Here is a 27,789-nt window from a genome sequence, read left to right as displayed (position 1 = left end):
TTCATCAAAGAGATCCACGTGTCCACACTTTCATCAAAGAGATCCACGTGCCCACACTTTCATCAAAGAGATCGACGTGTCCACACTTTCATCAGAGATCCACATGCCCACACATCCATCAAAGAGTTCCACGTGCCCACACTTTCATCAAAGAGATCCACGTGTCCTCTAGAACAAGGTGACCAGATGTCCCCCTTTTGGCGGGACAGCCCCAATTTTTGGCATTTTTTAAAAGTCCCGATTTTTGGGAAGAATGCACAACAAGCTAGGGAACAGTCTATTTGGTCCATATAGACCAAATTTTTAATCAAGAACACCCCCCACCCCCCATCAATGGTGTCCCGCCTTAAATCTGGTTGCCTTACTCGAGAAGGAAAACAACATCATCGGGTTGTTGCCACCACCCGTCTGCAAGTCTCTCCTACTGAGGTGACAGCCCTGCCACCGATGCTTCAGATCTCAGCGGGGTCACCCATGGGAGACAGGTTTCCACGGGGCTTCCTAACTAAGACCGACTAGGAAGACAGACCTGGGGGTCTCTTTCTTAAAAGCCCGCCAGCGAAAGCCCTGTGTGGACCACCACAGACTATCATCCAAGGGCCGAGGTCATGACGCTGGAGCAGGACGGGGTCGTGTTTGACACTCTCTGGGGTCACTAGGACTTGGAGCCAGCGCCCCGGCACGAACCACCTCAACGGCTTGCCCGTCATTTCCACTGCCTCCTGTGCGCGTGAAGTCGGACATGGCAGGAGGAGGAACAGATGCATCTGAACTGCGGTGCTGGAAAAGACCGTTGAAAGCATCACGGGCCGCTCAAAGGAAGAGCCCATCCGTCTCGGAAGAAGTGACGTGTCGTTCTGTTGAGCACAGGGTCGCTGTGGGTCGGAACCGATTGGATGGCCCCTAACAAGTGCCTTTCCAAATATCAACCCATTCGATCCTTACGGCCACCTGTGAGAAAAGTACTGCCATTATCCCTGTTTCCCAGATGGGGAGGCTGAGGTCACAGGTCAGTTGGCGCTTGTCCAAGTCACTCACCTGGTGAATGACAGGCTGGCTGGGCAGCGCTTGCGTTTACCCTGTCTTGGAAGGGAGGGGTGGGATGCAGCGGGGGCGGGCTGGCGTGGCGAGTGCATCCCCGACTGGACCCCCTCTTCCTCCCCCAGTGGATGATGTCCAGGTGTCTTGCTACCGAACCCTGTGCAGTATCTACTCTCTGGGCACCACCAAGAGCACTTACGTGGAGAAGTAAGGAGGCAGAACCACAGTTCTGGGCTCAAGCGGGGGACCATGGGGAATCCGAGAGCGGAGGGACAAGGGGAAAGAAGATGTGTGAGCCTGGAAAACTGGCAGTCATCATTCCTTCGGCAGCCATGGGCCCTCATGGGAAAGCCAGCCACTGGGAGGGCCACCAGTGGGGGGGGACGACGGGAGGCCTGGTGGACATCAAGCGCTTGCAGACAAGGATCTCAGGCCACACACTCACTGCTGAGTGTCAGGCATGCCCTGGAAGGCAGGGGGCACACAGAAACAAGGGTAGCACACAGGAGCACTGGGCCCGGGAGACACTGGGCAGTGCCCATGTGGGCTTTCAGAGCCCAGTATCACTAGCTGAGCAGGACGCCCTTCGGGATGTCTGAGGAAAGGCCATTTACCAGAAATGCAGTCTTTCCGGTCCCAGCAAGCACCCGGGTGAACGTAAGCTCTGCCCCAAAGCGCCCTGGCCAGGGGTGCATGGATGGGGGGTTGGTGCCCAAGACCAAGCAGGGTGGAGGGAGGGGGGAAAGCTTGGAGCTGACCACAGTCTTCTCGTGCAGGCTGAGGCCTGCCCTTGGCGAGTGCCTGGCCCGCCTCGCTGCAGCCATGCCCGTGGCCTTCCTGGAGCCTCAACTGAACGAGTACAACGCCTGCTCCGTGTACACCACCAAGTCTCCCCGAGAGCGGGCCAGTAAGTGGTGGGAAGGGGGGGTGGCGGCAGTGGGGTGACCTCGCTGGGCTGTGAGTAGCTGGAGGTCCAGATTGGAGGTGCTCCAGGGTGGAGCACCCCAGGGTGTCTCGGCATGCTGGTTTGTGGGGCTGTGAGGCCATTGCGAGGCTGCTAGCCGAGAAATTCAGGTCCCTTCGATGGAGCCCTGGTGGTGTCGTGGGTAATGTGTTGGGCTGCTAACCACAAGGTCAGTAGTTCAAACCCCCGGGAAACAGATGAGGTTTTATACTCCTGTAAAGATCTCCGAGTTCCGTACCACACAGGGCAGTTCTGCTCTGTCCTATAGGGCCAGGATGAGGGGCAGTCGACTGAATGGCAGTGAGTGTGGTTTTGGGTCGTGCAGAGGGTTAAGCACCTAACCACTGACCGAGACGTTGGCTGTTCAAACCACACACACACACACACCCATGATGCCTCAGAACAAAGGCTTCTGAAAGGTCACACTGGTGGGTGGACGTGTGCCGGGATCAAGTTGATGGCCATTGTTTTATATGTGTGTGTGTTTATATGATTATATGTTTATTATTATTATTTCTATGATTCAATTTTTGTTATTATTAACAATGACTCCAAACCTAGCAGTGTTCCTTCCTGTTGTACTTAGGGTTCCTACGAATCGGAACCTGCTTGATGGCACTCACAACATGTAGATGACAGTAAGCCCCAAAACATCGCCACTGGGGTTCCAGGTCCCCTGTGCACAGGTGTGCTCCCACAGGGAATGTTTAAACCTGTCTCTGTGATCAGCGGGTGGCTGCCAGTGAGATCTCTAAGTCATATACTTGCCTCAGTCTCATTAGGATGTGTGTTAGTCCGAGTAGACTAGAGAAACAAATTCATAGACACTCATATGTGTATAGGAAAGAGCTTTATATAAAGAGTAATTGTACATTAAGAAAACATCCCAGCCCAGTCCAGATCAAGTCCATAAGTCCATATTAGCCCATATGTCTGATACCAATCTATAAAGTCCTCTTCAGACTCACGCAACACATGCGATGATGCCGAGTACAGGAAGATCACAGGCTAGTGGGTAGGAAGTCTTGTGGATCCAGTGGTGGTGGAAGCATCTCAGCGCTGGCGTGGGTCTCCACTTTGGCTCCTCCAGCTCCAAGGCTGTATGGTAGCTCCATGTGTCTTATCAACAGGAATGTCTCACCTCCAGCTCACCTCCAGAGAGCTGTTTATCTCCTTAGCACCTCCAAATGAGGTCATCAAGCTGTGACCTGATTGACAGGCTGAACTCCACCCTTTTACTCTTAATAGTCTCACATTGACAACAGATTATGTAACTACCACAGGATGCCTTCAAAAAACCAAGCAAGCCAGCCAGCCCATCATCACAGTGGCTTCCACGGGAATCTGCTGGCTCAATTGAATTCAAGGCTGAGAGGTCAAGTCAATGTTAATGGTAACTACTGTGGGGAATTCCCAAGGGGTCATCTGGATAGATTATAACTTGTATTTCAAAGGACACAGAGTGATCACAGGGGCGTACTTTGAAGAAGTTTTAAGAAAATTGAAAGCTGTCTTGATGAGAAAAAGCCCAGGATAGTGGCCCCAGGGAATTTTTCCATCAGGACCTGCTCATCAAGGGTAGCAAGGGCTGTCCCAGGAGAATGCCATTACTCCCTCTACCCCACAGCCTGGATCTTGCCCCTTCAGACTTCTTTGTTCCCCAGACTCAAAGACTGCTGGAAGGCACACAATTTACATCCCCCGAGGAGGCCAACAGGACCGCTTTTGAGGTGGCGGAAGTTGGAGATGGCGGAAGTTTTGGGGAAGCATTGGGGAGATGGGAACATCAGCTTCTGGAGCAGACAGACCCAGAGGGAGGCTATGTTGAGGACTAATAGCTTCGGGTTTTGATATTTTTGTTTATAAGGTTTCTGATTTTGTAGTCATACAAAATCTTTAACTTTCTCGTGTGTGTGTGTGTGTGTGTGTGTGTGTGTGTGTGTGTGTGTGTGTTATGGGGTGGGTGTATGTTTCCAGGGACTGGGTTAGGATGTGAAATGTAGATAAGACTTAAAGACTTAGGAACAGGGGTGGGAGAGTGTTATTTGTTACATGACAGTTTAAGGCAAAAGCCGAACTCACTACCATTCTGACGCCTGGCGACCCTGTAGGACAGAGCAGAACTGACCCTGTGGGTTTCCCGGACGGGAGCTCTTGGTCGGAGCACAGAGCCTCTTCTCTCCCCCCAGCGGGGCACCGGGTGGTTTCCACATGTCAGCAGGCCAAAGCTTCACCCAACTATGCTGCCAAGGGCCTGCAGACAGGGAAGGGGAACTAGTTTGGGATGAGAGAGATTTCGAAAGTGAAGGCTTCCTGGGTGTTGACAGGGTGAGATTTTAGGGAGAAGACAGGCTTGGGGGTGTGAAACATTTAGAGTCACTCCATCTCCATTTCCACGTGAAGGTCAGGGAAGTTATTTGGGTTGGAAGGTAAGCGTCAGAGGAGGGAGGTTGGGGGACTCATTTGAGTGCGTGGCGTTTCACTGGTGCCTAACTTGTTATGGGCACTTGGGGGCCTTGAGTTCTGGGGATGATGGGTCAGCAGGCCCTGACTCCTCCCCGCACCCCAGTTCTGGGGCTCCCCAACAGCGTGGAGGAGATGTGCCCCGACATCCCGGTGCTGGAGCGGCTCATGGCCGAGATCGGGGGACTGGCCGTGTCGGGGGCGCGCTACACAGAGATGCCACACGTCATCGAGATCACGCTGCCCATGCTGTGCAGCTACCTCCCGCGCTGGTGGGAGTATGGGCCCGAGACCCCGCCCCCTGGCGCGCCCCCACCCTGCACCGCCGTCACCTCCGACCACCTCAACTCCTTGCTGGGCAACATCTTGCGGATCATCGTCAACAACCTGGGCATCGACGAGGCCTCATGGATGAAGCGGCTCGCTGGCAAGTGGGGGCCGAGGGGCTGGGTCACGGCAACAGAGGGGTCCCTGTGTCCAGGGGCCTTGGGAAGTTGGGAGGAGTCAAGGGCCTGAGTTTGGTAATCTCAGGGTCCAAAGGCTAGGGGTCATGGCAAGGGAGGGGTCAGAGTGTCTGGCCCCAAGGGCCCTGGGAGCCCTCCAGGCTGAATTCTGGATGTCTGGCTTAGGTCAGGGGTTAGGAAGTGAGTCACAAGCCTGAAAAATCCCTTCGACAAAGGACAGGTCACCCATCAGGCCTGGGCTATAGGTCCAGGTCAGAGGTTGGGATGAGAGTGCAGGGGTTAAGTCAGAAGTCAGGATTGAGTTCAGGTCTGATACTGAGGTAAGAGAGATGAGAGACCAGAGTCAGGATGGGGTCGGTGGACTAGTATTGAGTCAGAAGGACAGGTCTCCGGCTAGACCAGAGCATGCACACAAGTACAGATAAGAACTGGAAACAGGGAATCCAGGACAGATAAACCCCTCAGGAACAATAATGAGAGTTGCAATACCAAGAGGGGAAGGGGAAGGTGGGGAGAGAAAGGGGAAACCAATCACAATGGTCTACATATAACCCCCTCCCAGGGGGATGGACAACAGAAAAGTGGGTGAAGACAGACATTGGTCAGTGTAAGACATGAATATATATATAAATATATATGTACATTTTTTTATATAAATGACCAAGGGTTCCGTGAGGAAGGGAGGGTGGGTGGGAGATGGAGGGGAGAAAATGAGGAGCTGATACCAAGGGCTCAAGTAGAAAGAAAAATGTTTTGAAAATGATGATGGCAACAAATGTACACATGTGCTTGACCCAATAGATGCATGGATGGATTGCGATAAGAGCTGTATGAGCCCCCAATAAAATGATTAAAAACACCACCAACAAAAGGACAGGTCAGGGGTCAGGGGGCGGGTCAGCGTGCAGGGGCAGTGTCAGAGGTTCGGGGACAGAAGCAGGTGCTGTGGGGTCCGGTCAGGTGAACCTGCCCCTGCTCCTGCAGTGTTCGCCCAGCCCATCGTCAGCCGGGCGCGGCCGGAGCTGCTGCACTCCCACTTCATCCCCACCATCGGGCGGCTGCGCAAGCGCGCGGGCAAGGTGGTGTCCGAGGAGGAGCAGCTGCGCCTGGAGGCCAAGGCCGAGGCCCAGGAGGGCGAGCTCCTGGTGCGGGACGAGTTCTCCGTGCTCTGCCGGGACCTGTACGCCCTCTACCCGCTGCTCATCCGCTACGTGGACAACAACAGGTCAGATAAAGTCCTCCGATTCCTGCCTGGCTCCTCCCCACCTTCTGACCGCTGCCTTTCCCCTCCCTCTTCGGATTGTTGCCACATTCTTACAGCCCAACCCAGCCCTGCAACCTGGTGGTGTAGTGAGTTACGCTGTTGGGCTGCTAACCACAAGGTCAGCAGTTTGAAGCCACCAGCCACTCCAGGGGAGAAAGATGAGGCTTTCTACTCCCATAAAGATGTCTGGTCTTGGAAACCTACAGGGCCTGGTGGAATTGGCCCAATGGCAGGGAGTTCTGAGTTTCACTCTGCTTCAGCTCCTCTGAATCTGACCACTGTGCCATTTGTCCCGTCAGCCTTCAAGGGCTTACTGACCTGTAGCTGGGCTGTCTGATTTGTGTAGTACTGCCTGATGGCCAGGCCTTAGACAGCCCCGCTTATTTCCCCCAGAAACATAGTTCTTTAGTAAAAGGCCAAGGAAAGATATCAAACAATGGCAAAATCTCCCTGATTCGGAAGCACTGTATAAAGAACCATGAACTCATCCAAGGATGGTGAACAAGTTCCACCTCAGGTCTGGTAGACGATACTCAGATGGCATCTGGGCCTTGTGAGAAAAGGAGCTCTGGTTGATTAGTTATGTCTGTCAGGGCGCAGACATGGGAAATGGTAGCTTACACGTAACATAACCCTACTCTCGGTGTTGACACTTGAATGATCATCAGTTGCTGCTTGAGTTAGCCGCACATTTGGCCTGCAATAACCACTGGCTCACCCAGAGCCTGTTCCCAGGATTGGGAATCTTCTAGAAACCTTCAGTTTCATGGGGTTTCCATGAGTCAACATTGACTTGTGGTACCTGGTGGTGGTGGCAGGTGTGAGTTCAGGAAAGCTCTGGTTCCTTCCAGGGCTTGTTTCTCTCTTCGTCTCTAAGAGGAAAGGATGAGAGGTTGGAGCCTGTGCCCCTCAGTAGTCTTGCCTAGAATGAGTCTGGTCAGCCAGAGAGGTGCTTCTGGGGAAGTCCATGTTACCTGCTCCCTCCTCCATGCCCCTCACTTTTCTGATCTTTAAACTCAAACCCATTGCTGTCACGTCCATTCCAACTCACAGAGATCCTGTAGGACACGATAAAACTGCCCCCGTTCTGTTTCCAAGGCTGTAATCTTTGCAGAACCTGACAGCTGCATCTTTCTTTCTTTCTTTCTTTCTTTTTTTTTTTTCATCTTTCTTTCACCGCGCAGCTGGTGGCTTCAAACCACCAACCTTTTTGGTAGTAGCCAAGTATTTTAACCACTGAGCCACTAGGCATCCTGGTTTGAGGCTTTTAAAAAAACACCAAAAAACAAAAAACCCAAGCCCACTGCCATCTAGCAAATTCCAACTCATAAATCTAAGGTTTCGGAGGTTGTAAATCTTTACAAGAGTGGGTAGCCTCATCTTTCTCCCTGAGAGTGGCTGGTGGATTTGAACCACCAACCTTGAAGGTTGGCCCAGTGCCTGAACCACAGTGTCAGCAGGGTTCCTTTTAAGCTGAAAAGCCAAATCCACTGCCACGGAGTCAATTCCAACCCATAGTGACTGCATCTAGGTTTTTAAAACTGCCCTTCTTTACGGAGCGGACAGCCTCATCTTACTCCTAAGGAGCAGCTGGTGGGTTTGAACCATCAACCTTGTAGTTAGCAGCCCAACTTCCAACCCGCTGAGTTCATTCTGACTCATAGCACCCCTACAGGAGAGAGTAGAACTGCCCCCTTTGGGTTGCTCAAGCTGTAAATCTTTACGGGAGTAGAAATCCTCATCTTTTTCCCAAGGAAGGGCCAGTGGTTTCGAACTACCAACTTTGCTATTACCAGCCCAACCAGTAACCCCCTAAGCCACCAGGACTCCTTTTGAAGATTAGGCAGGAAGAATTCTGTGGTTGACTTAGATGAATGATTCCCATCTGACATGGGAGAGGGGTGGTTGCTGAGTTATGAGGTTCTGGGGGTTGGGGGGGGGGGCGTGTATGGTGTGCAGCAAGGACCCTGGGCAGCATCTTCCCCAGCTCCCTGGCCCTGGACATCATGCAATCACATGCAACCACCAGCTTCCGTACTCATCTAGGTTGTAAATCTTAATTCCTTGCTTTTAAACGATTTCACTGATAAGCACTTCACCAATCATATCAATATCCTATCCTATCACTTCAGTAGTTCCATCCCCTGCAGAAGGGTTGTGCACCCTGTACCGCGATCGAGTCCAGCACATGACTTCTTCCTGTTGTTAGCTCCCCATTTCCTGCCAGCCCCCGTCATATCCCTTCGAGTCTACCGATCCAGTTGCTGTCTCTGTAAGCTTACCTCTGTCAGCAAGCTCCTGTGGTTAACGACAGACCCCCAGAGGAGCATCTAGCCCACCTCTCCCGCCTTACTGGCGATGGAGCGGGCTCTGCAGTTGGAGGGATGCCTGGGCACCAGGAGTCTGAACAAATGTCCGTGCACACAGTGGAGGACCCCACAGCAACAGAAGTGAATGAGCCATGGCAAGGACACCGAGGCATGGGGAAACAGGATTCTGAGTGGAAGGAGCCAGGAAAAGAATAACAACATTTAAGCAGTGACAGCAGCGTGCATTATTCTGCTGACGGCAAAGTTCAAAATTAGACAGAAGTGGCGTGTGGTTCTAGTGGTCAGGAGACGGGTCAGCAGTCAGGAGAGGGCAAAGGGATGGTGACGGCTGGGCAGGGGCCCCAGGGACTTCTGGGGGGTGACGCACTACTTTCCTGGACTTGGGTGGTGGCTCCCTGTGCTCGGTTCTGTGATCATTTCTTAAGGTGGCACTCATGAGTCTGACGTGACATGTGTGTGACATTTCAAGAGAGAGAGAGAAAAGGATGACCAAACGTGTTCCATTTTCTTTTTCTCTTTTTTATTGTTAAATCATTTTATTGGGGGCTCGTACAACTCTTGTCACAATCCATCCATCCATTGTGTCAAGCACATTTGTACATTTGTTGCCATCATCATCCTCAAAACCTTTGCTTTCTACACACGTTCCATTTTCATCTGAATGGCCCAATTACTAGAAAGTTCCATTTTTCCTATTGGGTGTCTCCTACTCCCCTCACCCCCGCTCCTTAGACCTTTCTCCTTCCTTGGGTATCCCCAAGGTCGCCTAGTGGTGACATGTTGGGCTGCGAACCCACCTGCCGCTCTGCAGGAGAAAGAGGAGGTGGTCTACTCCCATCCAGAGTTCCTTACAGTTTCGGGAACCCACAGGGACCCCACCTTGTCCTGTAGGGTCGCCATGAGTTGTCATCAACTGGATGGCAGTGAGTTTGGTTTGGGTTTTTTTTGGGGGGGAGGGGTATCCCCACCCCCAAGCCCTTACAGGTTCCTCCCCACCACCGTCCAGGGCACAGTGGCTGACAGAGCCCAACCCCAACGCGGAGGAGCTGTTCCGGATGGTGGGCGAAATCTTCATCTACTGGTCCAAGTCCCATGTGAGTCGGCCCTCACCCACCCCCCACCCCCGCAGCCCTCCCAACCCCCTCGGCTTCCTCCCCTGAGAGGCTACTCCCCACAGAGACCCCTACTCCATCCTCTCTGGTCCCCATCCTGCCTCCCCCCACCAGAATTTTAAGCGCGAGGAGCAGAACTTTGTGGTCCAGAACGAGATCAACAACATGTCCTTCCTGACTGCTGACAGCAAGAGCAAGATGGCCAAGGTGGGTGTTGGTTCTGGGAGGAGGACTTGGCCGGGAGGGAGGGAGTACTCTCCTGAGCACCCTCCCCTGCCCAGCCAGCCTGCCCTGCCCTGCCCCCGGGCATGTTCCCCCCAGCCCTCAGTGCAGTCCCCCTCCTCCACCTCCTTCCTTTGTTGTCTTCCTTGCCCCCCATCACTGCCCTTCCACAGCCATCGCCTGCCTCCCTCCTCCACCCCATCCCTTCCCATCATTGTCCTCTCCATCCTCTCCCCTCCCCCGCTCCTCCCATCCTCTTTCTCCTCTGCCACCCCTCCTTCTACTTCTCTCCTCCTCCTCCCACCCCAGAGTTCTCTTCTCCTCCGCCCACTCCCTTCCTCACCTGCCCACCATCCCAGACGCCCCCATGCCCTTGCCTCTCCCCCCACCCCCAGCCTTCTCAGACCTCCCCTCTTCAGGTCCAAATGAGCCGCCCTCTTACCCCTTCAGCAAGGTCTGGATGTGCCCAGCTAGGGATGCGGGCTGGGGTGGTGGGCAGAGGAGCTGGGTGCAGCCAACTTGGAACCGGGCCTGGGGTTCTCTGAGGGTCCCGGGTAACCCTTCTTGTCTCTGTTTGCTATCCGGTGAAGCAGGCAGGAGATACACAGGTCAGCCCCCATCTGGAACCTTCCGCATGGCACTTGGCTCACACCTTTTCCCTCCACCTTTCTCCAGCACCCCTCCAGAATACCCCTCCCTCTGCTCCCCACCCACCCTCCGTGGCTCCCATCCCCCCCTTCGCCATCCCTTCCCAAGCCCACCCAGCCCCCAGCTTCTTGACAATTTGACTTCTTCTTCTTCTCCTTTTTTTTTTTTTTTTTAATTTAAATTTTTGTTGAAAATAAATAAATAAAAGAAGAAGAAGTTTGTCTTCAGCTTTGCCGGAGCATCTTGAGCAGAGATGGGGAGGAGAGGGTGGGGTGGACCGTGCATGACTGGAAGGCAGAACTCTCGCCATGCAGTGATGGAAGGCTTGGTCTCTGGAACAGACTTGGGTTCAAATCCAGGCTCTGTCGGGAGTGAGCTGTGTGACCCTGGCCAAATGTCATAGCCATTTGAGCCTCTGTCAGCATCCCCCTGGGGCCCTGGGCCCCGGACTCCACCAGGCTGAGATGCTGCATGCGTGGCCTTCGGCAGTGTCTGGCACATGGGCCATGCTCAGTCTGCGAGCCGGTCTGGCTGTGGCTCTGGCCGAAGCTTGTCACCAGGGCTTCTCACTGGCATGTCAGGGGTGGCACCGAACACAGAGCTGCAACCAAGGCTCCAGAACATGGCTGTGGGACTCTGCGTCCTGTCTCTGCCTCCAGAGCTTTCTGGATCTCTTTTGCATCTTCTGTCGCCGTTGCCTTGCCCGTCTCTCTTATGCCTCTCTTCCTCTTCCCGCGTCTCTTGACTCTTGGGACTGTGGTTCTGCATCTTTATTTGCTCCTTGGGGTGTGGTCTGGGGTTAGGGGGTCAAGGCTTGTGCATGCTGTGGGGTCGCTGGGGATCTGGAGAGAGAGCTCCTAGAGGTTGGGAAGGTCCAGCGTTGGGGAGAACTGGCAAGAAGTTGGAGATGGGGGCGTGGACCTGGGAGGGTCTAGGGTCAAGGCTTGAGGTCTGAGATGAAGGAAGGATCATCCAGGTATGGGGAAGAAAATAGGGTGTCCTCTGAGATGAGGGGATGAGGGTTGGATGACGGGTAATGGCTGTGGGTTGGGGCATGGGGCTGGCCTGAGGCAAGGGACCAGGGTTGCCCCGCCCCCCCAGCAGCTCTGAGTCCTGTGTTCCCACAGTCAGGTGGCTCAGACCAGGAACGAACCAAGAAGAAGCGCCGAGGGGATCGCTACTCAGTGCAGACGTCACTGATTGTGGCCACGCTCAAGAAGATGCTGCCCATCGGCCTGAACATGTGTGCCCCCACTGACCAGGAGCTCATCGCACTGGCCAAGACCCGCTATGCTCTGGTGCCTGCCCAGCCCCACTAAGCTCATGGGCCCTATTGAATCCCCAGGAGCCTGGGAGACTCCCCTAGTCAACAGACACAAACACGCCCCTGCAGTGACATGAGCCATCTTGGGGATGTTGTGGAGCTCACTCCTGGCATGCCAGGGCCCTGGGGCCTGCAAACCCTAACTGGTACTCCATGGGGTCCTCAGGAATGCCACCAAGGCCCGTGGATCCTCCCCACCGAACTCCCTGGGGCCTGAGGACCTTCCACTTAATACCACACAGCAGTCAGGATTCCTGCTGACACTGTCTACCCCACCCCACCCCAGATGGTACCACACCTACTGGGTCCCTGAGGACCCACTTCAAGATACCAATGAGTCCTCAGGTGCCTCAGAGACCTTCTGCCAGGACCCCAAAGCCCTTTGGGGTCCAATGAGCCCCTCATGACCTCCCCGGGGCCCCTAAAACTGAACCCCTGGGTCTCTACGGAGTTCTCCAGCTTAGCATCTCTCTCCCTCAGGACCGTGCTGACGCCCCCCACTCCCTTGACCTCACTGAGCCCCCAAGAACTCCCCGGGACCCTAATGACTCCTTCCTAGAACCAGGCCACAACCTCTCATGTCTCTCAGATCTCCTGGGGACCAACAGATCCCTGCTTTAGTTCCCTCTTAAGCACTTGAGGATCCCAAGGAGGCCTCCCAGTGTCCCACTTAGCCCTTGTCTGGAACTGCAGGAACCACCCACCCCCACACACCTTAAAGTGGCCTCCCAGAACCCTGCCCTGAGACTCTTGGGAGCCCTCCCTCCAGGACCCTGCCTACCTACTGAGCCTCTGGGGGCCTGAAGTTCACTAACATGGACTCCACAAAGATCTCCTTCCCAAGATTCCAAAGGCCCCTTCTTCTAGGGCCTGTTGAATCCCAACAGAACCCTAAAGACCCCTCACCTTGATCCTTGGGGATCCCTCTTTCCTGAGACCCTAATAAACTCCCACCCTGGTCAACCTTTCTCTGGCCCCTATGTGAGCCTCCCCAGTGACCTGGTTGCCCTCTTCGATCTCCCAGCGATCTTTGCTGCCCGTGCCAATCTCTCACAATCCCTTTGATCTTGGCAAAGTCCCTGGCCACCTTCCACTCTCCCTCTCCCCCCACCCCAGGTCCTTGCTGGCTCTCCTGTGACCCTGACAATCTCTCTTTAGCCTTGGGTGGCATCCTTTCGCCACCCCCTGCCTCCTCCCAAGACCCCATGAGGCTCCTCAAATCCTAGTTGTCTCTTTGCCCTGCAGCTCCTCTGGGAAGTCCCACTGACCGCTGACTATTAAGACTTGAAGCCTCGCCCACAAATCTCCTGGGAGGTCTTGGCGCGAGGGGGCCTAGAAGCGAAGGGTAGGGCCTAGGAGGACGCTGCGTCCTCGGGAGTAACCGAGTCTGCCTGCCGTGTCTCTCCAGAAAGACACCGATGAAGAGGTCCGGGAGTACCTGCAGAACAACCTGCACCTGCAGGGAAAGGTATGCCTCCCTCGTCTGCAGCCGAAGGGAGCATGTTGAAGCAGTAAGACCTGATCTCACGCCGGCTGCCCTTCCTCCCACAGGTCGAAGGCTCCCCGTCCCTACGCTGGCAGATGGCGCTGTACCGGGGGGTTCCCGGCCGCGAGGAGGACTCCGACGACCCCGAGAAAATCGTGCGCAGAGTCCAGGAGGTGTCCGCCGTGCTCTACCATCTGGAGCAGGTGGGTGGAGCCGGGGGATTCTTAATGCTGAGTGGCTGATGGTGGAGTTTGGGGCGGGACTTGGCCCTCTGGGCGGGGCGTAGGAGGGACCAGCCTGGGGTCTGCGAGCTCGGGGTGGAGGGGTGGGGGTGGAACCTTCAGTCCGAGACAAAGTTGAACAAGGTTCGGGGGCGGGGCCTTCGTTTCTGGGGTGGGGCTTCGTCGGACCCCTTGAGCCTGCGGACAGTGTGGGGCGGGGCCTAGGATGGAGACTCCGGTCTGGAGGCGGAGCTGAGGTCAGCACCTTAACTCTGCGAGGCGGGGCCTGAGTTCGGCCCTGGGTACCCCCGGGGGTCCAAGGACGTGACCCCCTGTCCGGCCCCTCAGACAGAGCATCCGTACAAGTCCAAGAAGGCCGTGTGGCACAAGCTCTTGTCCAAGCAGCGCCGGCGGGCGGTCGTAGCCTGTTTCCGCATGACCCCCCTGTACAACCTGCCCACGTAAGACCCCCCCGGGAGTGGGGGAGGCGGCTAAAGGGTGGTGTGGAGACGGGAGGATGGAGTGCCACCAACACGGGCGGAGGCGAGGCCTCGGTGACGCCCACCCGTGCCCTGCAGGCACCGCGCGTGTAACATGTTCCTAGAGAGCTACAAGGCGGCGTGGATCCTGACTGAAGACCACAGCTTTGAGGACCGCATGATAGACGACCTTTCAGTGAGCTGGCGCCGGCCCAGGCTTGGGGGGGGGGGGGCCGCTGGATAAGGCTGGTGGCCTAAGACTGCCTGCTGGGCCCCTTTAGTGGCGCTCTCACAGTGAGGTCTATGGATGTGGCTGCCATGAAATATTTGGTTAGGGAACCCATGGCGTGGTGGTTACGCACTGAACTGTTAACCACAAGGTCAGCAGTTGAGACCCACCAGCCGCTCTATGGGAGAAAGACGAGGCTCTACTCTCTTAAGAGTTACAGTCTTGGAAACCCACAGCGGTGGGTCTACCCTGTCTTAGTCACTGTGAGTTGAGACGGACCCGATTGCAGGGAGTGTTGCTCTGTTTTGCGGTATAGTTTGGAGCCTGGTGGCGTGGTAGGTTACTCATTGGGCTGCTAACCACAGGGCCAGCAGTTAGAAACCAGGAGCCTCCATGGAGAAAGGGCTTTCTACTCCCATTACAGACTTGGAAACCCACGGGGGCAGTTCTACTCTGCCCTAGAGGGTCACCGTGAGTCGGAATCAACCAGATGGCAGTGAGTTTGGTTTTACAGTTCGTGCTCTGGCAGAGCCAAGGGAGGGGGCAGGAGGAGGCAAAGAGAGCCCAGCAAGACTCTGGGAGGGAGGAGGCAGGAGCAGACTCTGGAAGCCCTCCCCACAAGCCCCACCCCTCCCCCCAGAAAGCTGGGGAGCAAGAGGAGGAGGAGGAGGAAGAAGAGGAAAAGAAGCCAGATCCCCTGCACCAGCTGGTCCTGCACTTCAGCCGCACAGCCCTGACTGAAAAGAGGTAAAGACCCTCCCTCAGCCTCCGAGATGTCCCTGGGGTCCCACCCCGAGCCACCTCCCTATTCTTCAGAAGAGGCCCTCTGTCCTGGGAGAGACCCACGGCTGATCTTTCCATCACTTTACTCAAGGCAGCCCCATCCCACTTAGATTCACAAGGTGTCTCCCCTGAAGTGTTCACATCCCAGACGATGCAGCTTTATCAGCATTCCCGGACAGAATGTCTTGCTTGAACAAAAACCTTTTATTATGATACATTTCCAACGGATGAAAGCGAGGAAGGCGGGAGAGGGGGCTTTTGTTCAAATTCACACAAAGGTTTGCGTAAGCCAAAAGGTGGCAAGATGGCCCTGGAAGCTCCAGAATTCCATTAGCCCATTTCACCAGCCAAGGAGAAAGAGATTGCCCTTACCCGTAGCTCTGGCAGAACGCCCAGTGCAAATCATGTGACCAACCCTACCTATGACTACTATGGCCAAGCTAGATAGATGTTGATTGGCTAAGCCATGGGTCAGGAGTCCGCCTCCCTGAGCCACAAAGCCTGACAGTGCGGTGGGGTGACACACCAAGGGAAAGCTGGAAGCTCTTAGACAATGGGCAGGGGGTCCTTCCCCACAGGATTCTTACTGTTGCCCCCCTTCCTTCCTCCCTCAGCAAACTGGACGAGGATTACCTGTATATAGCATATGCTGATATCATGGCAAAGGTGAGACCCTGTCCCACCCAAGTCAGAGCCCCTTCTCCCCAGAAAGGCCTTGGGGAGTGGCCTGGGCTATCTTTGTTTCCTCCATCATCCCTATTTCCAGAGCTGCCACCTGGAGGAGGCAGAGGAGAAGGTAGAAGCTGAAGAAGACGTGGAGGTCTCCTTTGAGGTAGGCAGGCCCAGAGGGCCCCCGAGGAGCAGGGTGGGGACCCAGACTCCAACAGCCCAGGAGTTTCAGCAGCACGTGGCTCACAGACCAGGGTTTGAGGCCTGGCGGATGGGCAAAGTGGCGAGCATTGCAGAGGCGGGGTAGGAAGATACGACGTTACCAGAGCAACAACCCAAATTGGGTGGTGGCACAAGTGGGAAGGTCAAGATGAAAACACACAAGGGGGGTGTCGGAACCCAGCCCAGACGCCTGACCCAGCCTGGGGACAGGGGGTCAAGGAGCACGCCTCACAGGAGGGGCTCTCTGAGGGGAGGGGGAGGATAAAATGGTGTGACAGGAGAACAGGAACGAGGTATTCTGGGGAGGGGGAACGGCACAGGCAAAGGCTTGGCAGTGGGAGAGAGCTGGTACACACACCATGAATCCATGCTTCCAGTCCCTCGGGCCAAGGGCCCCAACCTTACCGTGCCGAGATTCTTAACCTAATTGGTGCCCTTTTTGAAAAAAAAAATCACCAAAAAAACAAACTCACTGCCATTGAGTGGATTCTGACATACAGCAACTCCAAAAGACAGGTAGACCTGTCCCTTTGAATTTCTGGGACTGTAACTCTTTATGGGAGTAGAAAGCCTCATCTTTCTCCCACAGAGCGACTGGTGGTTTCAAACTGCTGGCCTTGTGGTTAGCAGCCCAACAGGTAACTACTAGGCCACCAGGGCTCCTTTGGCATCTGATAAAGCCTTTCTCAAGATTCTTTTTTGGGGGTTTTTTTTGCATATAAAATAAGGTATGGGAATCAAAAAAAGTAAATGTATTTAAATAGGTACCAAAATATATCTGTATTTGTTTAAATCATGGCATGGTCATCCATGAGGGAGAAATTCCATAATCTTTCATTCCATTTTTCATGAACTGTTTGATGCCCTCTCAACACCCTCTCATCTATATACGTCTTTCATAACTGTGTGAGTCCAGGTAGACTAGAGAAACAAATTCATAGACACAGTTGAATATTGAGAAAACAGCCCAGCCCAGTCCAGATTAAGTCTATAAATCTGATATTAGCCCATATGTCCAAAACCAATCTATAAAGTCCTCTTCAGACTCACGAAACACATGCAATGGTGCCAAATGCAGGAAGATTGTGGGCCAGTGGGTGGGAAGTCTTGTAGATCCAGTAGCATTGTAAGCATCTCAGCATTGGCAGGGGTCTCCACGTGGCTTCTCCAGATCCAGGGTTTTGGCTGCATCAGGGGAGGTCCATGTGGCTTCTCCAGCACCCAGGGCTTCATCAGGGTAGGTCCATATAGCTTCTCCTCAGCGATGTCTCACAGGGAGTCAGCCTTGTCAAGTAGAGTCTCCAAGGGAGTGAGAGAGATGGCTCCCGCCTCTAAGGAAATCACAGGAGTTCCCAGAATTCTCAGGCGAAGGCCAGGCCCACACAGAGGTCTCGTTGATTATATCTTGATTGACAGGCCAGACTCCACCCCTTCATTTGTAATCCTCTCAAATTGACACTAGATTACGTAACTACCACAATAATCCACATAAGAAGCTCCAACAAGCGCCCTGGGGACATAGTGGTTATATGTTGGGCTGCTAACCATAAGATAAGCAGTTCAAAACCACCAGTCGCTTTGTGGGAGAAAGATGAGGTTTCTATTCCCCTAAAGGCTTACCGAATCAAAAGCCCTCCAGGGCAGTCCTATTCCATCCTAGAGGGTCACTTGGAGTCAGAAGCCCCTCGGAGGCAGTGAGTAGGGTTCTGATTACTTCTATCATGGTACATAATTGAGCCATGCATACTTAAATTTGTTTTATTGGCATATAATTCACATATCCAATTCAATGGTTTAAACTGATTAAGAGTTGTACACTCATCATCAAAATCAGTGTTAGAACTTTTTCTTTCTTGTACTTGTTTTACGACCTCCCCTTTCCCCGACCTCTCCTACCGTAACCCCAAGAAACTATTAATCCAGTCACTGTCTCTGTAGATTTCCCTATCCTGGATTTCGCATAGAGAAAAACACACACAACCACGACAATAACAAAATAAAACAGAGAAAACCCTCAATCCAAAAGAAAGCAGAAAATGATTAAAACGAGAACAAATTGAAAATGGGTCCAAAGGAAGAACAAGTGGTACGGTGTTAAGTTTTAACCTGACTACGTCTGCTTAGTCCACATTCCGATGCACTGTCTGGTAGCCAGGCCACTCACATTCCTGACCAGTGGTCAGCAGGGAGTCCCTGGACCCTTCATCCCCATGGCCACCATGTAGACCGATTTGGGGGCGGGGGCTTCACTGTCCTCCGTAGCCTTCACAGGTGCTATTTTGAGAGATCGGTAGCAACAGGCACGTGCTAACGAAAACATGAGACTCTGAGCAGATGCCAAAGCACTCAAGTCCCGCCACCGTTGCTCCCAATGAAAGGACAGGCCATGCTTCCATTCGTGGGGAGCTGAGGCATGTGCCACTGGGGTTCTGTCCCCTGGCACAAGGGCAGGGGCATGGGCCTCGGTGAGGAGCCCTAGTTGATGGAGCTCGTGTTTGGTGCTTGGCCAGTGCTAGGTGCCGGTGACGATGGGAGGACAAAAAGGCCCAGGGACAGAGGGCGGCCACAGGAGAAAGAAGGCATCCGGCTCTGTGGCAGCGGGCAGGGGTGAGGGGCAAGGTGGGGCGGGCCAAGGCCTTCAAGCAGAGCCTTTCTCACGGCCCCCCGGGGTGCCTCTGTGTCTCAGGAGAAGGAGATGGAGAAGCAGAGGCTCTTGTACCAGCAGGCGCGGCTGCACAATCGGGGCGCCGCCGAGATGGTGCTGCAGATGATCAGCGCCTGCAAAGGTGCCCCCGGCACACTGGCATCGCCCCCCAACCCCGGCCCACCCAGGCCCTGTCCCCAAGGGGGTGGCCCTGCCTACGCGGGAGGGGGGTGTTTGCACTTGCACCCTCCCCCAGGCATGTGTCCCTTGCCTTGAGGGCTCCCGGCCCCTCTTCCGCCCCTCCCCCCATCTCCCGGGACAGCCATGTGCGCTCCCAGACTGAGCCACCTCCCCTCAACCCGCTGCAGGCGAGACGGGCTCCATGGTGTCTTCCACCCTGAAGCTCGGCATCTCCATCCTGAATGGGGGCAACGCGGAGGTGCAGCAGGTGACGGAAACACAGGGCCTGCGGGGGACGCGTCCAGAGTGATGCGGTTGCCCCTCCCCATCTCACCCCCACCCCCCCGCCCCACCCCCGCCCTTCTGCAGAAAATGCTGGATTATCTGAAAGACAAGAAAGAAGTTGGCTTCTTCCAGAGCATCCAGGCGCTGATGCAGACTTGCAGGTAGGATCTGGCGCAGCCCTGCTGACTGCCGAAGGTCTGGGTGATCCAGCGGGGCCCTGGGCTTTTGGCCCGTTTTCTGTTCTACCGCTTTCCTGGCTCAAGGCCAGAGACCCTCAGAGTAGCCCAAGAATCCACGTGGAGGCGGAGTGGCCCCACAGTTAGACGGCGCATTCCAAGGCCGGCTCAGGGGTTGTGGACCCTCTGGGTGCTGTTCAGGGCCATTAAGTTGGTCACTCGGCATGGAACCAAACCATCAGTGTTTCTTGGCTGATTTGTGGACATAGTTCGCTAGGCCAGTCTTCCTTAGTCCGTCTTAGTCTGGAAGCACCACCGAAGCAGCCCAGCACCGTAGCAACACGCAAACCTCCACTGAAGGCGCGATGGGGGCTTTGCGTGAGGCGCGCAGGCCAGGTATCGAACCCAGGTCTCTCACATGGGAGGCGAGAAGTCTACCGCTGGACCGCCGTTGCCCGTGCCCAGCCCTTGATGACTTTTGCCCAGCGGTGGTTTCTGCTACCTTGTTCCTTCAGCTTGGTACATGGTTCATCTGGGGCCCCCCACCCCACCCCACCGCATGAATTCCCCGCTATTCCCTCCGCGATTCCCCACCCACCCCACCCCACACAACGTTCCGGCAGCCTTTCTCCACCCGGGTCAGTAGGACTGGTGATCTACTGTGGCGCCCTGGCTGCCTCAGCTCTGGGAGAGAGTAGAGGGCTGGGCCTCATCTCACCTGTCCGCCTCTCCTTTCTCCCCTGCAGCGTGCTGGATCTCAACGCCTTCGAGAGACAGAACAAGGCAGAGGGGTTGGGCATGGTGAAGGAGGATGGAACGGGTGGGTGAGGCCCTCTCTTGGGGGACATCCTCATCCTTCAGGATCCGCACCCCTGTAACTCCCCCATGGCCCACAGATCCCTTCCTCAAAGACAACCCCCCTTCAAGAACAACCCCTTTTCCTCCCCTCCCTCCCCCCCTACAGCAGTCCCTAACCTGACCCTACTTCCACCATCCCTCCAGGGTGCATGGAGCCTCCACCCACCCCACCCCAGGGGTCCTCCTGCCTGGGTTCCCATCACATGACCTCACTATCTACCCCCACCCCGCTCCCCGGTTAAGCCCTGGTTGGTGTTCTCTCATTAATGCCCCTAATCCGGGTTAATTGAGTCTCCTCTTTGCTGTGTTGTGACTTGTTTAACTTTCTCCCCCACCTCTCCACCTCCACCTCCATCTCCTGTGCCTTCTCTCTCCTCCCTTCTTCCTGCATTCACTCCCCTGTCCTGCCCTCTCCTGGCTCATCCGCGGCCTTCTGCCTCTTGGTCATGTCTGTCCGTTTCGTGCACTGTTTCCCTGTGCGGTGTGTTATGGCTCACGTCTCTGGCTGTGTGACCCCGTGTGTTTTTTCTCGCTCGGTGTCTCTCTTTTTCCCTCTTTTCTCCCGCTTCCTCCTCCTCCTCCTCCCATCCTGTCGGCTGCCCCAGTCAACAATCGCCAGAACGGTAATTTCCCCAGCCCACCCCACCCCTTGCTGTGCTCCCGCCGCCCCTCCCCCTCCGAACCCCACCCACCCACCGGGGGCTGAGGATCTGGGCGCCCCCTCAAGGAGGGGTGACCCTATAGTGGGCACACCAAGCCAGTGGAAAGCCTTCAGGTCGGGGACTCCGGATTTGGGCCCCAGAGTAGCCACTAACAATCCTAGGATAATAATCAAGTCTCTTGCCTTCCTTAAGCCTGTTTCCCCATCTGTAAAACGGAAGCTAGAGAAGACCCCTTTGCAGTGGCTGACCTGGACTTTCACCCCCAGATTCGCAGTCCCAGGGTGGAGTGATTCCCCCCACCCCCAACTCCCTGCACCTGGATCCCATGGGGTCCGTTCAGGCGCCATTTTCCATCCACCAACTCGATTGGGTGCCTCCAGCATCCGCTCTGATTGGTGCGCGCGCCTCTCTGCGCCTGCTCTGGTTGGCCCATTCTCGGTCTTGCCTTCCCTCTCCTTCCCCCACAGCCCACCTGATTGGCTTTTTTCAGATGCCTATTCTGATTGGCCCACGTTGGTATGCCACCCTCCCCTCTGCTTCTCCCGGATTGGCTGCTTTCGAGGCATCTGGGCCAATCAGCTGCTGTCCATCTCCATCCCTCTACCCAGCCTGGCCACCTGCTCAGCACCATTGTGTGACAGTGACACCACCCCCCACTAATAATCTATTAACCACCGCAGCCCTGGGGAGGGGCGGGGACTGGGGGAGATACCAGCTGCCTGAAGGTCTGCTGAGTGGGCATATGCCCAGATGACACACAAGTGGAGACATCAAAGGGACGTTGATGTTGTGAAAGACACTTGAGACCCTTGTTTCATGAATCAGGAGCCCCCTACCATCTCCATGTGCTGATGTCATGGAGGTCGAGACCCCCTGGTGTCATGGAAACTTGGGACCCTCACAGTGTCTTTGAAACGGTGGCTGCTCCTCCCACGCCCCCTATGCTCATGTGCATATGTGTGCCCTGTGCATGCGTCAAATGGCCCTTGTGCTGTGTGCTGGCCCATCTGACCCCTCCTGGGCCCTGCCTCCCTCTACCTCCCAGGAGAGAAGGTCATGGCGGATGATGAGTTCACCCAAGACCTGTTCAGATTCCTGCAGCTGCTCTGTGAGGGGCACAACAATGGTGAGGGGAGGGGCAGTGGGCTGGGGAGGCGCCCAGGGGTTGGGGTGGATCCTTCTGGAAGCCCTTCTCCCCTCCTCATGGAGGCTCTCAACTCCACTGAGGCTTCATCCTGCACCCCCGTCGCCCTCAAGCCCTGCTCACCCTCCTTTCTAAGACTCCTGAATTCCTTGGATCAAACCACGCTGTGTCACTTTCTCTGACCTCATTCAAGGACCCCCAGTGACATAGTGGGTTTCGAATTGGGCTGCTAACCCCCAGGTTAGCAGTTCGAAACCACCAGCCTTTCCCATGGGAGGGAAGATGAGGCTTTCTACTCCTGTAAACAGTCAGTCTTGGAAACCCCCAGGGGCAGTTCTACCGTGCTTGTTGGGTCACTATGAGTCGGAATCAACTTGGTGGCTGGTTCGTGTTTGCAGGGATGGTCTTCATTCAAAGGCCTTCATTCAAAGCCCTGGTGGCACAGCAGCTAAGTGCTCAACTGCTAACCCAAAGGTCGGCGGTTCAAATTCACTATCCAGTTCTTGGGAGAGAGATGAGCCCATGTGCCTTCGTAGAGATTGTAACCTTAGAAACCCAATGGGACAGTTCAATCTTGTATTGTAGGATGGCCAGGCGTCTGAATCGACTGGACATCAGCTGGTTTGGTTGGGGTTCCCTCAGTCCTCAGTCAGGCCAGACGAATCCCCCAAAAGCAATCTCCCCAACCCCAATCTGACACATGGCCTATATGCCAAAACGCAACCCAAGTGGCCAACTTGATGCTCATGTTGTCGTCCCCCAGCCATCCGCTGGGCCTGCCCGAGTCCAGTCCTTGTGAAGGGTTTAGAATCACTCGCTCAGTATAGGGTAGCCCAACAAACAAGGTAAGCGTGGACTTGCTTGTGCTTACCATATAGATTCGTATCTAAGCCAAGTTTTTCAGCATTTTATGCAGCTTTTGTGGTAAAATAGGTGCCTCGGCTGATATTTGGGTCAGTTTATACTTGTGTATATACGGTCCTTAGTAATCTGCTGCCAAGGAGTTCACCCTCCCCCACCATGTCTGATTCTGCTCTTAAACCTGGCTGGCATCTCTCTTTCTCCCCATCTCACAGCCCCTTCCCCCAGAAGCAAAGCTTCTGTTCACATTTAGAGTCCCGTCGTGACAGGTGAGGCTGTCTACTCCTGTAAAGAGTGACAGTCTTGGAAACCCACAAGGGCACTTCGATCCTGTCCTTTGAGGTTGCAGTGAATCGGCACCAGCGCCATGGCAGTGGGTTTTAGTGAGACAGGGACCGACCGGATACCCAGTTAGCTAGTCAAGCCTGGGCTGAAAGAAACACGAGTAGACCCGTGCTTACCTTGCTTACTGGAGTGATCAGCCACCTCTGTTGTTTAGAAAACACTGTCCTGAGGAGGCAGTCCCGCAGACAGTTTCCTCACGTAAGCAAGCCATTACCACGTCATTCTGCATACTCTGCGAAAAGCAGTGAGGCTTATTGAAGGGTCAAAAACCGTCCAGACGGAAAAACGTTTGTTCTTAGCGAATGAGACGCTCTTCTGTGGGGCTGGTCTCTATAGAGCAGAGCTAGGAATTCGTGTTTTAGAATCTGTGTTCAGGGCTGGGTGAGGAAGGCAGTCAGAGGTGGGATAGCTTGAGGCAAGGAACTAAAGGGGATTGGTCTGAGTCTACAATGGCTCCCCTAGACTGGTCACACGGGGTAATTACAGACATTTAAGACTTCCCCGGGGATGAGAAACAGAGTGGTTACAAAGTATCTACAAAGCATTCTTTCGCAAAGATAGTTGGTTTCAGAAACAACAAACAAGCTGAGGTCCACGAATTCCCTGAGGGTAGTTGGCTGTGGGTTTGGCTGGTAAACTGACTGGCTTGGGAACGCTCTTAAGAACAAGTCTTCCTTTATCCTTTGTCACTACACAAAGAAACTTTTTGTTAGCTCAGCCTTTGAAGTTCATGCTGAAGGTCAGAAACACTAGCCAGCTAGCTCTTTTACCGGGGTCATTGGCCTCAGCTTGGGCTGGGGGGCCGGGCTCCTCCAGGTTCCACCGAGCGAACAAGCCCCAGAATGACACAGCAGGTTCATGAAACACCTCTTTGGTGAGAGACACAGAACCTCCTGTGGCAAGCACAGCCTGCCACATGACAGGAACAGGCCCTGTTCTGCGGGAGACCCGTCCTCACAAAGGTCATTTCCTGTAACAAGCGTGTACAGGCTCAAGGCTGTGGTTATAACCTGAGCAGCTGATCCTAAAACCAGTCGCGCCACCCTGAAGCTCACCTTTGTCACAAGATGTCAAGTCATGAGCCATTTCACTCCCGTCACCTCTTTGCCCCACTTGGCTCCTGCGCTTTATGGTAACTGAGCTGTAAATAGTTTTCATCTTCGCCCTTTTCTTTTAAAACAAAAGGATCAAGCTGGGCCCGTGGCTTACGGTCTCACAAGTGTTTGTGTCCACAGCCAACCAGTGTGTCGCCCGAGTGAGTGATGGGCTTCCTTTGCGCCTGGTATCGGGTAGCATTTCATTTCACCTAAGGTGGAATCGGGCTGAGAGATTTGTGATGAATTTGTTCCCTAGATCTGTGACTTGTTGAAAGTGAGAATGTTCTGGTGGGTGGGTTTCTCTCTTCCAACAAAGCCGCCGACTGGTCCCCAGCCTCAATGCCGCCCCCCGCCCCCAGATTCATGAAGTGACCCCATCGTGTCAATATTTGCAAAGCCTTTCAAATCGCAAGGGTCTCCCACTCCATTCAAATCAGACAAGGGTTTGTTTCTGGTGTCGCACCCCACATTTCAGGGTGGGGGTGGAAGGGACCCAGAGGAGATGCCTGCCCCAGGCTGCATGGTCAAAGGTGGCTTACTCAAGGAGGGGGCTTCTGAGACCCACGAAATGAGGAGTTTGCTGCCCCAATTGCTCCGCTGTGCTGGCAGCCAAGTCACTGAACCTCTGGGTGGCTCAGACTGTGTGCAAGAGGCCCTGGTGGCACGAGTTGGGCTGCTGAACATCCGAGGTTCAAACCCACCGGACACTCTGAAGGAGGACAATAGGGCTGCCTGCTCCTCCTGAGGACTGACCTCTCAGAAACCCTAAGGAGCAGTGCCACTCAGTGGCATAGTCCCAGGGGAATCCAACCCCTAGCACACCATTACGGGTCCAGGAGGCTCAATTGTACAGTGATAATAAGAAAAGATTATAGTTAAGTCATAGAGAGCATGAGAGATAGAAGAGAGATTGCAATAATGGAGTAAGACACATTTCATGGTAGCATGCTCACCTCAGCCCCACTTGGTGGTCCAAGTGGAGAGAGGGGGAGGGGAAGGAGGACAAGGGGAAAGGGAACAGGGGAGCAAGGACTGGAGAGGAGAGTGGGAGCCAGAGCCTAGAGAGGCCAAGGGAGTTGCCGAAAGAGCGCTCTATTGCTAACCCAGGCCTATATACCTTTGAGAGGTGTGCAAGTCCACTAATTACAGGTAAAGACATACATCACAGAAAGGGGTTGCACTAAAGGTTATACAGTGATGAGAGGGGGACAATCTAGGGACATACACGAGCTAGGAAGAGGAGGGATTGGGGGTAAACATGTAACAATAAGGCCTGATCCTAGATACAGGATGGCAGCCTAATTCTGGATGTCACTGAGCTGGTTTGATCTGTTCTCTGGATCCCCATAGAAACCATTATCAGTAGGGTGTAAACTCCACCTACAGGAACCAAATAGATGACCACAGGCCTGTCCATTGTCCTTAACCTGCAGGTAGTGGGGCCTACCATAGTCTGGTGACTGTCTTCAGGGAGGATGTCTGTAAGCATCATGTCTTTGGAGGAGATAAAGCTGGGGAAGTCTCTAGAATCCCACAGTATAGGGTCGCTCTGAGTTGGAACCGACTTGATGACAGTGTGTTCATTGACAGGATGATTTAGAGGCGCAGGGGGCTGGCTAACCATGTAGACATGCAGCCCAACTTAAATCAATCAAAACCAAAAAGGTAGAATATGAGGTTGATGGAAAATCCTGGGTATTTGCTTAAAAAATCTTAAATATTTGCATATAACCTGAAACCAGGCAGGAAAGGAATTCAAATGAGCTAGTGTGATCAAGAGATCAAGACACATTTGCATTGGGTAAATCTGCTGCACGCTTTAGGGTGTTGAAAAGCCAGGATGGTACTTTGATGACAAAGGGGCCCCTGAGCCAAGCCATGGAATTTTCAGTCATCTCGAGTGTATGTGACAGTTGGGCATTGAAGAAGGGAGACCGTGGGAGAATAGAGGCCTTTGATTCACGGTGCTGGCATAGACTCTTGCAAGTCCCATGGACTGCCAGTAGGGCAAACAAGCCTGTCTAGGAAGAAGTACAGTCAGGGTGCTCCTTAGAAGCAAGCATGGCGAGACTTCATCTCACATACTTTGGACATGTTGTTATAAGGACCAGGCCCTGGAGAGGACGTCATGCTTGGTAAAGTAGAGGGACAGCAAACAAGAGGAAGGCCCTCATGAGTTGGATGGACACAGGTTGCATCGATGGGCTGAAGTACAGGAACAATTGTGAGGATGGCAGGGCAGACAGTGCAACCGACTGGGTGGCACCTACCGGCAACAACAAGCCTGATCACAGCAACTGGTACACAGGAAGTCACATGACAGGGAAAGCTTTGGGGGAAAACAAACCCAAACCCATGGGTTTGGCTATTAAAACCATCCTGGATGACAGGCCATTCTACAAACACGAAAAAGGCTTAAGTGACCAGTGAATTAGGTCATTTGACAAAGTGGTCAAAAGAAATGGTTCTCAAAAAAAAAATTAAAAAAAAAAAAAAAAGAAATGGTTCTCAAACGTGTGCATCAGGGGGAGCCGAGGCCCAATCTGTGCCACCTAGAGGCTCAGGGACTTGGCTGCCATCACAGCAGAGCCGTGGGGCAACCAATGCCTACTTATGACTTGGGCCTCAGCTCAGAAGTCCCCTCCTTGAGCATGCCGCCTTTGACTACTCAGGCTGGGGCAGGCATCTCCTCAGGGTTCCCCCAGCCCTCTGGAACTCCCCACCCGTTTCACAACCCTGACCATTCTGTCCAATAGCCCCCTACCGCTGCCCATGAACAATGCTTATCTTTTTAAATTAGTATTCCAAAACTTGAGGAGCCCTGATAGGGTAGTGGGTTATGAGTTGGGCTGCTAACCACAAGGTCAGCAGTTTGAAACCACCAGCAGCTCCCAGGAAGAAAGATGAGGCTTTCTACAGTCTCGGGAACCCACAGAGGCAGTTCTACCCTGTCTTGTAGGGTCACTTTGAGTCCGAATCCACTTGATGGCATTGAGTTTGGTTTGGGTTTGGAGGCCCTCATGAAGTACCAGTGAGATAATAAGTTTCCTCTGTATGTACTTGCTCAATAAATAAATGGAAGATTCGATGCCTTCCATGGAGTACTGAATCCACAGGAGAAAGATGAGGCTGTGTGCTCCAGAAAGATTTACAGGCTCAGAATCCCTGTCCTATATGGGGTGGCTAGGAGATGATGTAATGATGTGATGATGTGATGAAGTAATGATGTTATGATGTGATGATGTAATGATGTGATGATGTAATGATGAGATGATGTAATGATTGATGTGATGGCGGTGGTGACTTTCTGCTCCACTTATGTGGCATCTGACACACAGTAGGCCCTCAATAAATCCTTCCTTCCTAAAGGAACACTCCACTGCCCCTCTCCCTTCACTCTTGCTCAGGGCTCAGTTAATGAATGCCTTCCCATTTCCCTAGATTTCCAAAACTACCTGCGGACACAGACCGGGAACACCACCACTATTAACATCATCATCTGCACGGTGGACTATCTGCTGCGGCTGCAGGTGTGGATGTGGGGCTGTCCAGGGGTGACTGGACCTGAATGAGGGGCGTGAGGTGGGCTGGAGGACCAATGGCTGGCCACAGCACC

General features: G+C 54.1%; 1 protein-coding gene across 1 annotated transcript in view; it reads left to right on the top strand.

Annotated features, from left to right (window-relative positions):
* RYR1 (ryanodine receptor 1) overlaps positions 1–27,789 on the top strand; it is a 138,629-nt gene that overhangs the window by 79,792 nt on the left and 31,048 nt on the right. The window contains exons 64-85 of the mRNA XM_045292707.1: positions 1,167–1,248; positions 1,818–1,948; positions 4,575–4,895; positions 5,917–6,157; positions 9,533–9,620; positions 9,753–9,845; positions 10,454–10,468; positions 11,636–11,806; positions 13,241–13,300; positions 13,384–13,521; positions 13,888–14,000; positions 14,118–14,214; positions 14,888–14,994; positions 15,645–15,696; positions 15,797–15,862; positions 18,608–18,707; positions 18,934–19,013; positions 19,115–19,191; positions 19,953–20,026; positions 20,670–20,687; positions 21,772–21,852; positions 27,615–27,703. Of these exons, the coding sequence (XP_045148642.1) occupies positions 1,167–1,248; positions 1,818–1,948; positions 4,575–4,895; positions 5,917–6,157; positions 9,533–9,620; positions 9,753–9,845; positions 10,454–10,468; positions 11,636–11,806; positions 13,241–13,300; positions 13,384–13,521; positions 13,888–14,000; positions 14,118–14,214; positions 14,888–14,994; positions 15,645–15,696; positions 15,797–15,862; positions 18,608–18,707; positions 18,934–19,013; positions 19,115–19,191; positions 19,953–20,026; positions 20,670–20,687; positions 21,772–21,852; positions 27,615–27,703 (2,294 nt within the window). The remainder of the gene's footprint in view (positions 1–1,166; positions 1,249–1,817; positions 1,949–4,574; positions 4,896–5,916; positions 6,158–9,532; positions 9,621–9,752; positions 9,846–10,453; positions 10,469–11,635; positions 11,807–13,240; positions 13,301–13,383; positions 13,522–13,887; positions 14,001–14,117; positions 14,215–14,887; positions 14,995–15,644; positions 15,697–15,796; positions 15,863–18,607; positions 18,708–18,933; positions 19,014–19,114; positions 19,192–19,952; positions 20,027–20,669; positions 20,688–21,771; positions 21,853–27,614; positions 27,704–27,789) is intronic.

Source organism: Echinops telfairi, unplaced genomic scaffold (assembly GCF_000313985.2).
Source record: "Echinops telfairi isolate 266 unplaced genomic scaffold, ASM31398v2 ScPeMD7_655;HRSCAF=1070, whole genome shotgun sequence".
NCBI lineage: Eukaryota > Metazoa > Chordata > Mammalia > Afrosoricida > Tenrecidae > Echinops > Echinops telfairi.
Note: the sequence above shows the minus strand (reverse complement) of the source record. Positions and strands in the feature narration are given on the sequence as shown.